The following is a 15105-nucleotide window of genomic DNA, read 5'->3' as shown; positions in this document are numbered from 1 at the left end:
GGTGGCTCAAGGGGGCTTGACCACGACGGTGGTGCTGGATCGGACGCTTCTCCAGGTGGTTTCACATATAGTGCAGGTAAGTATGACTTTGCTCAATGGATATCACTCACAGACTCCGTAGACACGATTCATCCGTTTCTCTCTCCTTGCTCCAGGCTCCGTGATAGCGGTGGCTCAAGGGGGCTTGACCACGACGGTGGTGCTGGATCGGACGCTTCTCCAGGTGGTTTCACATAGGTAAGTGCAGGTAAGTATGACTTTGCTCCGGGAGTATGTAGCGTTCCCCTCTCCTCTCCTCGGGCCCTGCACACGCACACACAATTTCCTCCGACACAAGCACGTATAAATGGCTATTCAAGAGAGTGCTTACTTGGCTCCGGTCGTGCTACCCCCGTAGAGACAGAGAGTAGGGTGAGGTTCAAAGCGTGAATGGTTAGGGCTAGTTACTCCGCCAGCTTCGGGATCGTACCTTCCCCAGAGAGTTGGTCAGCCTGGATAATGGTCTCTGGGACGACACGCACACACACAGCACAACAAAGCAGATTCCAGGTGTACACTCTCAAAGTCAAGATGCTGACTCACCCACGGCACTCTACACACTAACCAGGTGTACTTAAGCCACTTTTCCCGCGTCGTTTATCTCGGGGGGGGGGGGGGGGGGGGATCGCTGAAGCGCTGGTATAGCGAAGAACCAACGAAAAGGACGTTGCTGCTACACCACCCCGGCGGCTTTCACTGTCCGCCGTCTCTGGCTCTCCCACGCTCACTCTCCGCGGTGGGGCCACTCGTTTTCCTAGTTTCAACGTCACAAGGCTCACAGATGATAAACTTCCGATGAAGTTGTTACTGTATACGTTTCTCAGGGTACTCACACATTGATCAACCCGTGTACTCGTCTTGTTCTCTCTTCCAGTGTCTGGCTCGCGTCCTGACCGCTGTGCTCTCTCTTCCAGTGTCTGGCTCGCGTCCTGACCGCTGTGCTCTCTCTCCCGAAGGGATTTGCTCATTAGCACTTCCGGCAACTGTCCTGCATGTAACTTCTCAGAATCGGACACACACTTGACACTTGAATCACAATGCAAAACTCGGTCTGTATTATACTCAGCCTCGTCTCTTTTCTTCTCTTTATAGCTCTCCGGATCTTTGATCGCTCAGTCCACAATATCCACCTCGTGTTATCCTTTGTTTGCCCAGATGCCCAGATCCTCTCGCCGCAACGGCTGGAAGCGGCTACCACCACGCTCAGCTTGAGCCCGACCCGGAACTAACAGCTGCGGCTGTGTGTGACCGCTGCAACGACTGACCCCGACTGACTTCTGGAGGCCCTCTTTGTACTCCTCCTACCTCCCCTTCACCCAATCCGGAGATCGCGCTGTTTATTGGAGCACCTGCCGCCAATACTCTATGATTTTTGGCGCGGGGACGGGAACCCGGAAGTAGTGGTGTTTGATCCGGGCGGAACAAATCTCTGCCACTATGGTTCCGCCTCAGGAAAAGTCACACCGTGACAAATGTATACGGATTCAAGTAAATATAAATATGTTGTTTCTGTCTGGAAGCATTTATTGCAGCTGACATTAGCCTCCCAATTGTAAAAATAATTGTAAATCTCCATTTCCAAATTATTAGGCATTAAAATAGGCATTATTTATTTTTAAACTCTTACACAGGTTATACCCGTACATGTATGATTATTAATATCCAATTTAATGAATAACAGCAGTCTTTAAGTCAGAGCTTTCAAGTAAAAGTCTTGAATTTTATGTTTAAATCTGATTTAAAAACCAAACTCTACATAAATAAGAAAACACACTTATTTTTTGTGCAAAGTGAAATTCATACCATCTAATGCTGACCTCCCAGAATTCTTGTTTTCTTCTGCAAGCATTACTTCCTCTTTAAGAGAGAGAGAGAGAGAGAGAGAGAGAGAGAGAGAGAGAGAGAGAGAGAATATTAATATAACATTAACATTAAATTAACATAATTAATTCAAAATGAATTAAATCGATTATTGGTCAATTCAGTTTGCTTATGACAAAATGGCAATTTGTAGGCCTCTTAGAAGTGATCTGCTATACTGTTGAAGCATCAACTATTCTGAGCACAGACAGGCACATATACAAACACTCCAGTCAGTGAGTCAGTTTCACCTTTTTGTTGACCCTTCACTGCGTGGGAGAATGAGCAGCTTCACATACTCATGTTCACCTGAATGTTGTGTTCAGGTGGTGGGTGGCAGGGTGAAATGTGAAAAGAGTGGTGTAGGTGTAGTACACAATCAGAGCAAAGTCTGTCACTGAACCTGGGTAAAGACATGAAACTTTGCTAGCCTGGCTGAAATGATTTTAAAAAGCAAAAGAATACAAATAAAAAGATACCACAGTAGTCTTAGTGATTTTAAGAGTGTACTGGATATATTTTAGTAGCATAGTAGCCATCCAAGTTTGAACATTCAGCTTTGCTAGTAAATAATTAGCCAGTGAAGCATCATGAATGAAGCTACTGTCACATCTACGGTGTCCCATCAGCAGATATTACTGCATCAGCTGCATCTAAAAATCATGTGGTGTCCTGTTTCCACTAGTCTCAAGAGCACACAACTACGTTTCCTCTCTGTCTTCCCACAACTCCTCCAGAACATTTCACCCATCCCTTCTCTGATCACTTTGTCATCAATTCATTGTTGACTAGTGAATGCCTTTTGTCTCTTATAAGCTCTGTCTCGCTTAGCAACACATTCTCATTCCCAACTCGTCACATATGGACACTTAGTCAGGACCCCTTGAAAAATGACGTGTTCACAGTTCGGTTTGCTTGGTTCATTTGGTCTGGACCAAAGAAAAAAAAACATTTAGTCCTGGTCCGCTTAGCGTCAGTTCACATTGGCATTTTAACAACGAACCTAAAGGCATAACGATATGTTCACATCCTGATTGTTCAGCTTTTTATTTTGTATATTTCGTGACAGAACTTACAGAGCATCCAAAACAATGCTGTGTTCTTGGCTAAATGCGCTCGTTGTATGTGCGTAGCTACATTTGGTGGTATTTTGACCAGCTGAGAACTCGTGAAGAGCTTATAAAATGTGTAAAGGAGTCAAAACAGTGGGAGGAATCCCTCCGTCACACACAAACAAAGATCTGCTGAAATAGACATGGTTTCTGATGCCTGTACCGAACTGTGATGGGCAACATCACGACTATGACGAGAAAAAACTGGTTTCGCTTGAGCATTCTGTCCTTTTTAGGGTCGCATCTCGGTCCACTTGTTTGGTGCGCACCAGGGTTCAGATGGCAGCGTTCACACTTATTCATATGAACTGCACTAACAGAGCAATCGCACCAGGGTTCGTTTTAAACAAACCAAACATGCCAAGTGTGAACACCCCTTAAAAGGCTACCCTGTGCGTTAAAAAGTGATGCCAAGGGGTCCTGAAAGAGGATCCATATATGATGAGTTGGTAGTGACATGTTGCCACAAATGAAATGATTTAAAAGAGACAATGCTTTGACGCATCCAATCCCAGGTATTGCAGGGTTGTTTCCCGTCCCTTACATATACACAACATATGACAAAAAACTTGAGTGTTAAACACACACTGATCAGGCATAACATTTTGACCCCCTTGCTAATATTGTGTTGGTCCCCCTTTTGCTGCCAAAACAGCCCTGACACATCGAGGCATGGACTCCACTAGACCCCTGAGGGTGTGCTGTGGTATCTGGCACCAATATGTTAGCAGCAGATCCTTTAAGTTCCATAAGTTGCGAGGTGGGGCCTCCATGGATCCGACTTGTTTGTTCAGCACATCCCACAGATGCTCGATTGTCAAGTCAACTCCTCAAACTCGTTGTTGTGCTACTCAAACCATTCCTGAACCATTTTTGCTTTGTGGCAGGACGCATTATCTGCTGAAAGAGGCCACAGCCACCAGGGAATACTGTTTCCATGAAAGGGTGTACATGGTCTGCAACAATGCTTAGATAGGTGGTACGTGTCAAAGTAACATCCACATGGATGGCAGGACCCAAGTTTTCCCAGTAGAACATTGCCCAAAGTTTCACACTGCCTCCGCCGGCTTGCCTTCTTTCCATAGTGCATCCAGCTGCCATGTGTTCCCCAGGTAAGTGACGCACACGCATCCGGCCATGTAAAAGAAAACATGATTCATCAGACCAGGCCACCTTCTTCCATTGCTCCGTGGTCCAGTTCTGATGCTCACGTGCCTACTGTTGGCGCTTTCGGCGGTGGACAGGGGTCAGCATGGGCACCCTGACTGGTCTGCGGCTATGCAGCCCCATACGCAAAAAAATGTATTCTGAAACCTTTCTATCAGAACCAGCATTAACTTCTTGAGCAATTTGAGCTACAGTAGCTCGTCTGTTTGATCGGACCACACGGGCATCAGTGAGCCTTGGCCGCCCATGACCCTGTCGCCAGTTCACCACTGTTCCTTCCTTGGACCACTTTTGATAGATACTGACCACTGCAGACCGGGAACACCCCACAAGAGCTACAGTTTTGGAGATGCTCTGACCCAGTCGTCTAGTCAATACAATTTGGCCCTTGTCAAACTCGCTAAAATCCTTACGCTTGCCCATTTTTCCTGCTTCTAACACATCAACTTTGAGGATAAAATGTTCACTTGCTGCCTAATATATCCCACCCACTAACAGGTGCTGTGATGAAGAGATGATCAGTGTTATTCACTTCACCTGTCAGTGGTCATAATGTTATACATAGTACAAACTATGCCAGAAGAGATGGGCACAAATACATCAAAAAATATTTAATTACAAATTATGAATACTTACTCATCAAATGTATACAAAATACTGATGTGAAAAATTCTAATTTAATTAAAATACCAGTAATTTGAAAATACAAAAATACAAACAAAAGTTCAAGCAATCAGAGTATAGAATATCAGAATATCATCGTTTAGATCAGAAGATTTACTACTTGGAATTTTTTTTATTTTTTTTTTATCTATGTAGATATACAGTGGCAAGAAAACGTTTGTGAACCGCTTGCAGAATCTGTGAAAATGTGAATAATTTTAACTAAATAAAAGAGATCATACAAAATGCATGTTATTTTTTATTTAGTACTGTCCTGAATAAGATATTTTACACAAGACAAAAAAACAGCTGAATTTATTAAAATTACCCTGTTCAAAAGTTTGTGAACCATTAATTCTCAATACTGTGTGTCGTTCCTTGGATGATCCATGGCTGTTTTTTTGTTTTGTGATGGTTCATGAGTCCCTTGTTTTTTTTTTCAGCAGTTAAACTGCCCAATGTTCTTCAGAAAAATCCTCCTGGTCCAGCATCTTTTGCATATTAGAACCCTCTCCAGCAGGGACTGTATGATTTTGAGATCCATCTTTTCACACTGAGGACAATTGAGGGACTCAAACACAACTATTAAAGCAGCACTAGGTAACTTTTCAACCTTCATAATATATTTTCAAAACTCTTGTGATGATACATCGACTTACAATAGGTTGAATGACACGTCTGCCATAGCCTGACGGGGTCTGTATCGTTTTTAATCGTACTTTTAAACTTCGGGTTTCGGGTAGTAACCCGAGAACAAAAAGAACTACAAAATTAGACTGCTTTACGGCATATACGTCACTTCCACCACCATCCCCACTTCCTTAATTTCGGACGTGCGTGAAAAAATCGCTCGCAAATCATTTGTTTGCCGAATGTTATAGTCATGGCCGAAGCAGCACAGAAAAATAAGAAAGCAAAGGTTTTGTCTGAGGAAAGCAAAAAGAGAAAACGAGAAAGTGATCGGATTAAAGGCAGGAGGATCAACATTGGGCCAGCGTTTGCTCGTTGGCATGAGCTGGAGGAGGAGGGGCTACATTCTTGCAAGTAAATACGTAAGACGTACAAAATCATATTTTAGGATACCTAACATGTCTGTGATATTTGTTTATTTGTCTTGCCTCAAGCTATAATGCAAATCGATTTTTCGAATTTGCAGATTCATCTATGGTAGCTTGATATTATAATATTGACGATATATGGTTATTACCCATCACTCAAACATTGAATTGAAGTATCATATAGATTCTGTAAAACGGGAACCAATAGACTAGGCTACTATAATGACGCTGGCTTGTAAACGTGAGCATCGCGATCATTTGGCGTTTGAAAAAAATAAAACCCATGAAATTGTATTCATATGACATGCTGAAACATATGCCACTGTACCTGGGATGAAGACGTTTCACACGCGACGCAAGCAGAACACCTGCATGTGAACTCCTGCAGTGTTCAGGGCTATCATAGTTGTCATGTCAACAAATGCATGTGCGATGCATCCACTGATGTAGGATGACAGTTTACGACAGTAGTAGAGGACAATACTATTGTACTAATACTAAGTATTGCTACTAACCTATAAAGCCCTAAATGGTTTAGCTCCAGTGTATCTAACGGATCTTCTATCGCCCTACAATCCATCGCGCTCTTTAAGATCACTAAACTCTAGGCTTCTGGTCATTCCTAGGATATCTAAGTCCACTAAAGGAGGGAGGGCTTTTTCACATTTAGCTCCTAAACTCTGGAATAGTCTTCCTGATATTGTTCGAGGTTCAGTCTCGCTGTCCCAGTTTAAAACTAGATTAAAGACGCATCTCTTTAGCCAAGCATTCACATTATAATTATCTTTTTATACTACAGTTAAATCGGATCAAAAGCATTAATATAATATTCTGAACAGCAGCTACGCTAATCATTTCCCATCTGCTTTTCTGTTGTTATCTCGGGACACTAGTCCCGAGGTAAATAGTTCATCAGCTCCAGTTTGTATCCAGCCTCTCATGGAGACTTCGGATGCCCCGACACCTGTGATGAGACGACTCCACGCCTGTGAAGAGACGACTCAACGCCAGCGTTGTTATGGCCTAAATTAATACACGATTGATTAACTTTTTCGAACATTATTCTTTAACATTGTCTTTCTAACATTTTTACTGTACATCTATGAAATGCACTTTCTGTAAAGCTGCTTTGAAACAATGTGTATTGTGAAAAGCGCTATACAAATAAATTTGAATTGAATTGAATTGAATACTGTTTCACAACTGTAGGGGGAGCCCGAGAGCAAAAGTTACCTAGTGCGGCTTTAAAAAAGGTTCAAACATTCACTGATGCTCCAGAAGGAAACACGATGCATTAAGAGCCGGGGGCACTATATGTAAAACATTTTATGTAATATATCTTATTCAGGACAGTACTAAATAGAAAATAACATGCATTTTGTATTATCTATTTTATTTAGTTAAAATTATTCACATTTTCACAAATTCTGCAAGCGGTTCACATACTTTTTCTTGCCACTGTAACACTATACTTTTTATTATAGGGGGGAAAAAAACTAGTTAATGCTGCTATGAGGGTGTTTACAGCAGTTATGACTGTAAAGTTGACATCTATCTCTCTTCTGACTGCCGTTATCAATCTCTCTCTATATATTTTTTTTACTCTTTTTCTTTTGCTATTTGAGCAAATGGGAACACAAAAACTGTATTTAATGCAGTCTCTCATTCACCGCTATAGAAGTTTACTATGATGACTTCTGCTTCTGAGAAACACGGAAATGTGAAGTTAATAGGATGTGCCATGTCACATGATTTTATTGCATCTAGCCTAAAACTGTGATCTATCCTGTAGGCTATTTGGTAGTCCTATTCGTACTTTATGTGTCTATAGTCCTTTAAAGCCTGGTGCTGAAAGTTATTATATGCGAAATAAAATGAAATATTTGAATAAGTATTTTAAATACAAAATACAGTCTCTCAAAGTATTTAATTACAAATTACATTTAAAATATTTTTGTTAACGAAAAATACAAAATACTCAAAAGTAATTAAATACGTATTTTAAATGCATGTAATTAAAATACTGCCCATCTAAAATAGATAACAAAATATGCCGACTTGAATAAACACACATCACTGATCAACATGAATGAAACATGACTAACCAACCAACCAATGCTAACACTAATAAAGCATACAAAACCATGACACCGGTATCCATCCTGACTCATTTATCTGGCAGCAGTTGTTCCTTCATTACAAGCTCTACATGTTCTATTGCTTGACATCAATAAGCAATGTACAATTGCAAAGTCTTGCAAGCAGTATTGTCAACACAAACCAAGTCCTCAAATCAAGCATTTGACAGCATTCTAAAAAAATCAAAGTCTGAACATTTGTAGAATAGCACAACCAACAATATTTTGGATTTAAATGAATACATGCTTCTGACTTGTACCTGCTCTGTCAATCCAGGCCCGGTAGCCATTGAGTTCTCTCTCCACCTGTTGCTGTCGTCTAAGCTTCATGAAGGCCCGTCTGTTCTCCACCCTCTCTCTCTCTTTAGCAAATTCCCTACAGAAATATTTAGAAAATTAAGTGTCATTACACACATTCACAAAATAATTCAGTAAACGATCAAAAGAATGGACATCAATTAAGTGCTTTATAAGTTCTGACCTTTTACAGTCTATAAAGGGCATGAACAGCTAAGAAACACTGTGGAGGCTGAATGAGGCAAAGAGTACAGTAATCAATCCCTAGTGAACCAATCATCCAGAGTGTGTGGTTTTCAGCCCACCCACGACTGCAGGCTCACCAGAAGGCAACAATTCTCTCATTGAGCGAAAACTACAAAACTAATAAGCATTAGTTTTTGCATATCAAACCCTGAAATTATTAGATAAGAATAAATAAGATTAAAGATTAGTTCACACAAGAATGAAAAATCTATCAACATTTAGGCTTACTTGGATTTTTGTTCTGTAGTACACAAATGCATTTTCCATGCAATTACAATGAAAGGGGACTGGAGCTTTCAATGCATTTTATGCAAAGATTCATCCGCTCTCCTTGGTACATATTTGATTTGCCTTAAATTTTTAAGTACAATAAACTTGTAAGTTTAAGTCATTTCAACTTAAATTACATTCAACTGATTTAAAATAATGAGATGAATCTTGTATAACTTATTAAAAAAAGTTGAAAATGGCTTAACTTATTTTGACGAGTTAAGGCAATGTAAAAACATTGTCATAGCTTATTGATCATATAATTTTTACAGTACACAAGTCATGTAAAATAATTTACTGTAGATGATTTTGCATCCTTTTGATGCTTGATCATTCATTGTAATTATCATTGACAGTCCTCATTCATTGTAATATTTTACATTGCATTATTAAAATTCCTCCTTTTGTGTTTCTTGGCAAAAATGAAATCATGTTTGGAACAACATGAGCATGACTAAATAATAAATAATCATAAATAAACAATTTTGGGGAAATATTTATGAAATTCTTACCCAGAAAGGACACCCAAAACAAGGTTGAGCACAAAAAATGAGCCTATAATGATGAGAGGAATGAAATATATCCAATTCCATGTGGGTCCCAAAGCATCATTAGTCTGTGGAGAAATAACAATAATTGATGTATAAAGTAAAACCTGAGTTGAAAATGATCACCCGAAGATTATGGTTAGGTGTTCAATATATCTCTCAAAATAAATAAATATATATATATATATATATATATATATATATATATATATATATATATATATATATATATATATATATATATATATACACAGTTATACAGTAAAACCAAAAATGATTCAGACAGATATCATTTTTACTAGTGGGTGCAGGACACAATAGTTAATCCATGCAAGTGATGATAGCAAAATAAAGCAAACTGTGACATATTATACCCAAAAATTCTTCATACAGTAACATTTGGGACCAAAATAATTCAGACACTTTGACCTGACCATGTTTTGCTTAAGTGTTTTTTCTTTAATTGCTAAAGCGACCTTTTACACCACAGACTGAACAAAATTAAACATTGCTTGGTAAATGGTGGACCTAAATATGTATTATAATTGTGTACTTAAATTTAACAGCTGACAACTGATTGGTTGATTGTAATCCATTTATACTATTCTATCAAAGTTATCTGACATTATCAAGATGAATTTGTCCTGACACGGTTTAACTCTGAGTTCTTGTCATATTTTATTACCATTTTCTAAACTATAGCAAATAAACTGTGATAATGTGACATTAGATATTCAGTTATAAAGCAAGTATAAGACATTGCAGTTTGAATATATTAATAGGTTAATGAGGATGTATTAAGATAAAAGTATTCTATCAATGTAAACATAAATCCAATCAGTTAGCGATAAAACTGCATGAACTCACATTGTAGAGGACGGCAGTCCATCCCTCCATGGTAATGCACTGAAATACTGTTAGTACCGCAAACAAGATGTTATCAAACTGAGTGATGCCATCATTGGGCCCAATCCATGAGCCACTGCAGGTGTATTTATCCGGGCACCTCCTCACTCCACACGCAAATTCAACCTCAGAAGAGTCCACAGTCTCATTATCTGAAAGAACATTGAGAGGAATATTATATGATGCATTCAGTGACTACTGAATAAAAGATAGCAAATCAAAAGATTAAAGAAACGTCATGCTACTGTCATCTTTTTGATAAACAACATTATTATTTTTTTTATTAAACATTAGGTAACTGAACACAATATATTGGTGAAAGAAGTATATTAGTGATGCTTACTTTGTTTGCTTTACAGCTCAAAATAATCATCAATGTAGACTTTAGAGTTTTAGAGAGATTTAGAATTTTGTAGGATGCCATCCTCCTAGTCTGGAGGGGGCAGTGTCTGCTGTGACTACATTTAGTGATGTTTCTCAAATGGAATGCTGCATCTATACTAGAGTCCTCCTCAGCATTAGAATGAAAAACTGAAATAGGTACTTTGTCTGTGGTCATGTAACAGACTGTAAAGGTATTAGTTTTTTGTGCTGGGGAAATGGAAAAAGATCTTTAATATTTAAAGATCTTTATATTTATTATATTTAATATAGCTTTACAGTATAAAGCTATCAGTGTTGGGGCACCAAACACACAAAAAATAACCAGTTACCTAATCAGATTACTTTTTACAAGTAACTAGTAAAGTAACGCATTACTTTTGAATTCACAACAAAATATCTGAATACTTTCCCAAAAAATGCTGTGTGAACATGATGATTTTGTTGTTCTAGACTAAATGTGAACATGTATTTACTCATCTCACTTGCACAAAAGCAGACTCAGTATTCCTCAAAATAAAAAATTAAATAACAGTGCATTTTAATAAATAAGTTAAATAATACACATATACTTTATGTATTTAACCTCTTAAACTCTGCAGACCCTGTACAGGATCCGGAATTACATTATCAAGTATATACTTTAAATTTTAAATGTCTGTGGAGTAGCTCATTTGTGGTACCATTTGAAAGCTTAGAATGTCTACTTTCTGGAGATATGCATTACTTTGGCATTTGTTTTACACAAAGTAACTTATTTACACTAAATTACTACCCAAATTGAAAAGCTTCCCATACCCACATACAGTGGTCTAATACAACATGTTGGTGTAATTTTACAGGAAACCCTTTGAAGTTACATAAAACACTGCTAAAAGTGATAAACATTTAAGTATCTGTGGTCTGAGCTGTAATAACCTCCCCAAAAAAGAGGCGCTTTTTGATTTTTTGGTTATAAATTCATTTTTGAAAGTGTATAGGATAACTCAGGCTCTGTGTGCTCTAGCACCCTGCAAACAGTTTTGGCTGTTTCCACTAGATTCCAGAAAATACTGGAAAATACTGGACAAATTGGAAAAACACTTGACATGACATCGCAATTGCCAATTACAAACAAGTAAATACAAACTTCCCATGAGGACTTGAAAGCACTATTTAAAAACCTTTCTTCAGAACTGAGCACCCAAGATCCAAGATGGCAGATTTTAAATTGTATACTACATGGCAGTTGGATTTGAGTTAAATACCAAAAAGATTCTCCATACCGAGTATATCCAGAGAGGGTAGGCAAGTGTGGTGTAATTTGCCACTGTAAAACTCCAGACCAATGATGGCGAACATCAGGATGGCAAAGAAGAGCAGAAGACCGATTTGCAGCAGGGGGACCATCGCTTTCATAATGGACTTCAGAACTATCTGTAAACCTGGTAGAATTAATATGGATTAGTACAAAGTACTTCTTGCCAATAAGTAGTTTTACTTTTAATACCAATGTATCAATAGTAACAAGATGACATTGTCCAGTCCTGCTCCTGTAGGACCACTGTCCTGCAGAGTTCAGCTCCAACCCCAATGAATGTTGAGGCAAGTTGGAGCTAAACTCTGCAGGACAGTGGTCCTCCAATACTTAGTTTGGACACCACCCTTGATTTTGATTATTATATGTAGTGGGAATAGGATGAGTAACTTACTGGGGATACCCGAGACTAGTTTGAGGGGTCTTAACACACGCACAGCCCTCAGGGTTCTCAGATCCACTGGAATATTCATATGAGAACCAGCAGTGGCCAAAATCCTGAGGAAAAACAACATACACACAAAGGAAAAGGTAAATAATGCTTTATCAAAATGGCTGTTAAATGTGGCCTAAATCAGAATCTTAAAATCATTCATTAACTCTTTCCCCACAAAACACAGAATTTTCCATTATTTGTAAGAAAACGCTTCCCCGCTAAACAGAATTGTCCGGGTTTCTGTGTTTTCACTGTTATTTGCTAGGGGGGCGCTATTACGCATCTTCTGAATAAGTACAGAATCTCCTGATCAAAACACACACGAAGAAGACGCAAAAAACAAGCGATCGTATGGAAGCAGATGCATATGTAATAACGTGATCATCAACATTAAACAGCATGTCAAAACTATCTAATGTTACTGAATGAAATGTCGACCCAGGGCGAGCTATAGGACTGTGCAAACATTAGGGGGGGGGGGGGGGGTTGATGGACTTGATTTATCTGTGTTTAATCATCGTTCTGAATTTGATCTGGATGTCTATCTTTTAGTTTATCTTTTAGTTCTCATATCACTCAACTGAAGAATAAATTGAAAATCAAGCTTGGGTTTTATTTCAGGAACAAGTTTTGCTTCTCTTTTAATGTAAAAAAAAAATTAGTCTCTGCTACTTTTCTCCCTGTCCTTGATTATGGTGATGTTGTATATCAGTTTGCACCTTCTTATCTTCTTTCTTCCTTAGATGCCGTTTATCATGGTGCTCTAAGGTTTATATCAAATTGTAAATCTTCAACCCATCATTGCACCTTGTATCATAGAGTAGGTTAGCCTTCTCTGTCTACCAGAAGAAAAATGCACTGGTACTTAATTATTTACAAAGCCATCTTGGGGTTGTTGCCTTCTTATCTCTGTTGTTTTATGCAGCAGAAAATTATCAAGAATTATTCTCTTCGTTCGCAAAACTTTTATACTCTCTTTGTTCCTTTTACTCAAACTGAGTTAGGTAAGAAGTCTTTTATGTACGCAGCGCCGTTTGATTGGAATCTCCTCCAATCTAAATTAAAATTAGAAAATCTGCTGACTCTGGATCGTTTCAAATCAGTTATCCGGCAAATGGAAGTTGATCTAACATTATGTAACTGCTTTTAAGTGTTTTTAATCTGTTTGTGTGATGTTTATTTGTGATGGAACTGTATGTATTGCTGCACATTTTGGCCAGGACACTCCTGTGAAAGAGATTTTTAATCTCAGAGAGCTTTTTCTGGTTAAATAAAGGTTAAATAAAAAATAAAAAAAATGTAGTCTGTGACAAAAACTTTTTGTTCAAATTGTAGCTTTTTTTATGAAACGTACCCATATTCAAGTGTTGATAAAAAAGGAATGTATGAGGCTAGAATAAAACGGATTTGTTTGTTTAAAAGCAGGGGTCTGCTCTTTCTTTTGATATATTGCATGCTCAGATATTCATACAACAAAATATTCTATGGGCTATTTCATTTTTGTGAAAATGATAAAAAAATGCTGCCGCTGTCTTGCAACTTTTTTTAAAAAAATGCTGGCGGGGAAAGAGTTAATTGCACTTTAAGTAAGGTGAAAAAATTTCTTTAAAATATACATTGATGTACATTATGACTCCTCAAATGTTGTGATGCTCTACACAGTGATAGTAGACGTTGGAGTTACATTTTATTTTACAGTACATGTACTTACAGTGTACTAACCAAAGAAAGTAGTAGGTAATATAGGGCAACTACATGGGTTAATGTAAAAACGTGCCTGTGGCAAAATTTTTGCAAAATATGTTGCGTCGTGCATGTTTCGCGGCAGTTTCAAAGTGAAAACTTCCAGTGAGTGGCAGTAAAAGCATGTTTAGTTTTTTCCGGAACAGATGAATGTGAATCTGGCAACGTTTTTTTACATTGGTTTTTGCAGTTCTGAATTGAAATGTCCGGTGAGTGACGCTAAAGGCTTAATGATAGATCACATTAAAGTGTTACTTCAGTGATTTAGCATTAACCCGCTCGAGTCAGCCGACTCGCCGGCGTGATTGGCTTGGTTTTTTTCTTATCAGTGCCAAAGAGACTCGTTTTTTATCAAATGTTATACATCATTATAATCTGTTAAGTTTCTAATTTTTTTTTAGTACAGTCACAATAAAAACAAATTGTTGTGCTTTTTGCAAAATAAAGAAATCAAACATGATGCGCGATCTGCAGCCTCGTTCATTCAGATAGTCTTCAGAAAATGACATCTAGTTTAGTGAATACTTGTCTCACAAACATCAGACATATGTCTAAAGAAACACTGAAATGTCAGGTTTTAAACACTAGACTCGAAAGAACTAATCTTTTCTGTTTCCGCTACTGACAGCTTAGAACGAAAGACTCAAACCCGAACTCGAGACTCGAAAGATGAACTAATCATTTTTGTTGTTTCCAGTACAGATTCAAAATGAACGAATCGTTCATGAACGACACATCACTAGAATACAGATTGTTTTAAGTTATCTGGTCTACCTTTATGAAGCAACTCTGCACTGTGCCCAAGCAGAATTTCCCCTTGGGGACAATAAAGTTAACTAACTAACTAACTAACTAAGCAAAAACTCACTTCATTTTGATTTTCCCCCCAGAAATTTGTACTTATCTAGTAAATTAATCTTGATTTAAGAATTTTAAATATTTGG

General features: G+C 38.2%; 1 protein-coding gene across 1 annotated transcript in view; it reads right to left on the bottom strand.

Annotated features, from left to right (window-relative positions):
• Nucleotides 1–15105, bottom strand: part of cacna1eb (calcium channel, voltage-dependent, R type, alpha 1E subunit b) — a gene marked incomplete at its 5' end in the record, with an annotated part of 150700 nt that overhangs the window by 111638 nt on the left and 23957 nt on the right. Inside the window, 6 exons of the mRNA XM_079819516.1 lie at nucleotides 1843–1896; nucleotides 8298–8413; nucleotides 9363–9466; nucleotides 10266–10456; nucleotides 11951–12109; nucleotides 12377–12480. Of these exons, the coding sequence (XP_079675642.1) occupies nucleotides 1843–1896; nucleotides 8298–8413; nucleotides 9363–9466; nucleotides 10266–10456; nucleotides 11951–12109; nucleotides 12377–12480 (728 nt within the window). The remainder of the gene's footprint in view (nucleotides 1–1842; nucleotides 1897–8297; nucleotides 8414–9362; nucleotides 9467–10265; nucleotides 10457–11950; nucleotides 12110–12376; nucleotides 12481–15105) is intronic.

The sequence above is a fragment of the Gobio gobio genome, assembly GCF_949357685.1.
Source record: "Gobio gobio genome assembly, chromosome: 6".
Classification (NCBI taxonomy): Eukaryota; Metazoa; Chordata; class Actinopteri; order Cypriniformes; family Gobionidae; genus Gobio; species Gobio gobio.
This window is presented reverse-complemented; position numbering and strand designations above follow the sequence as displayed.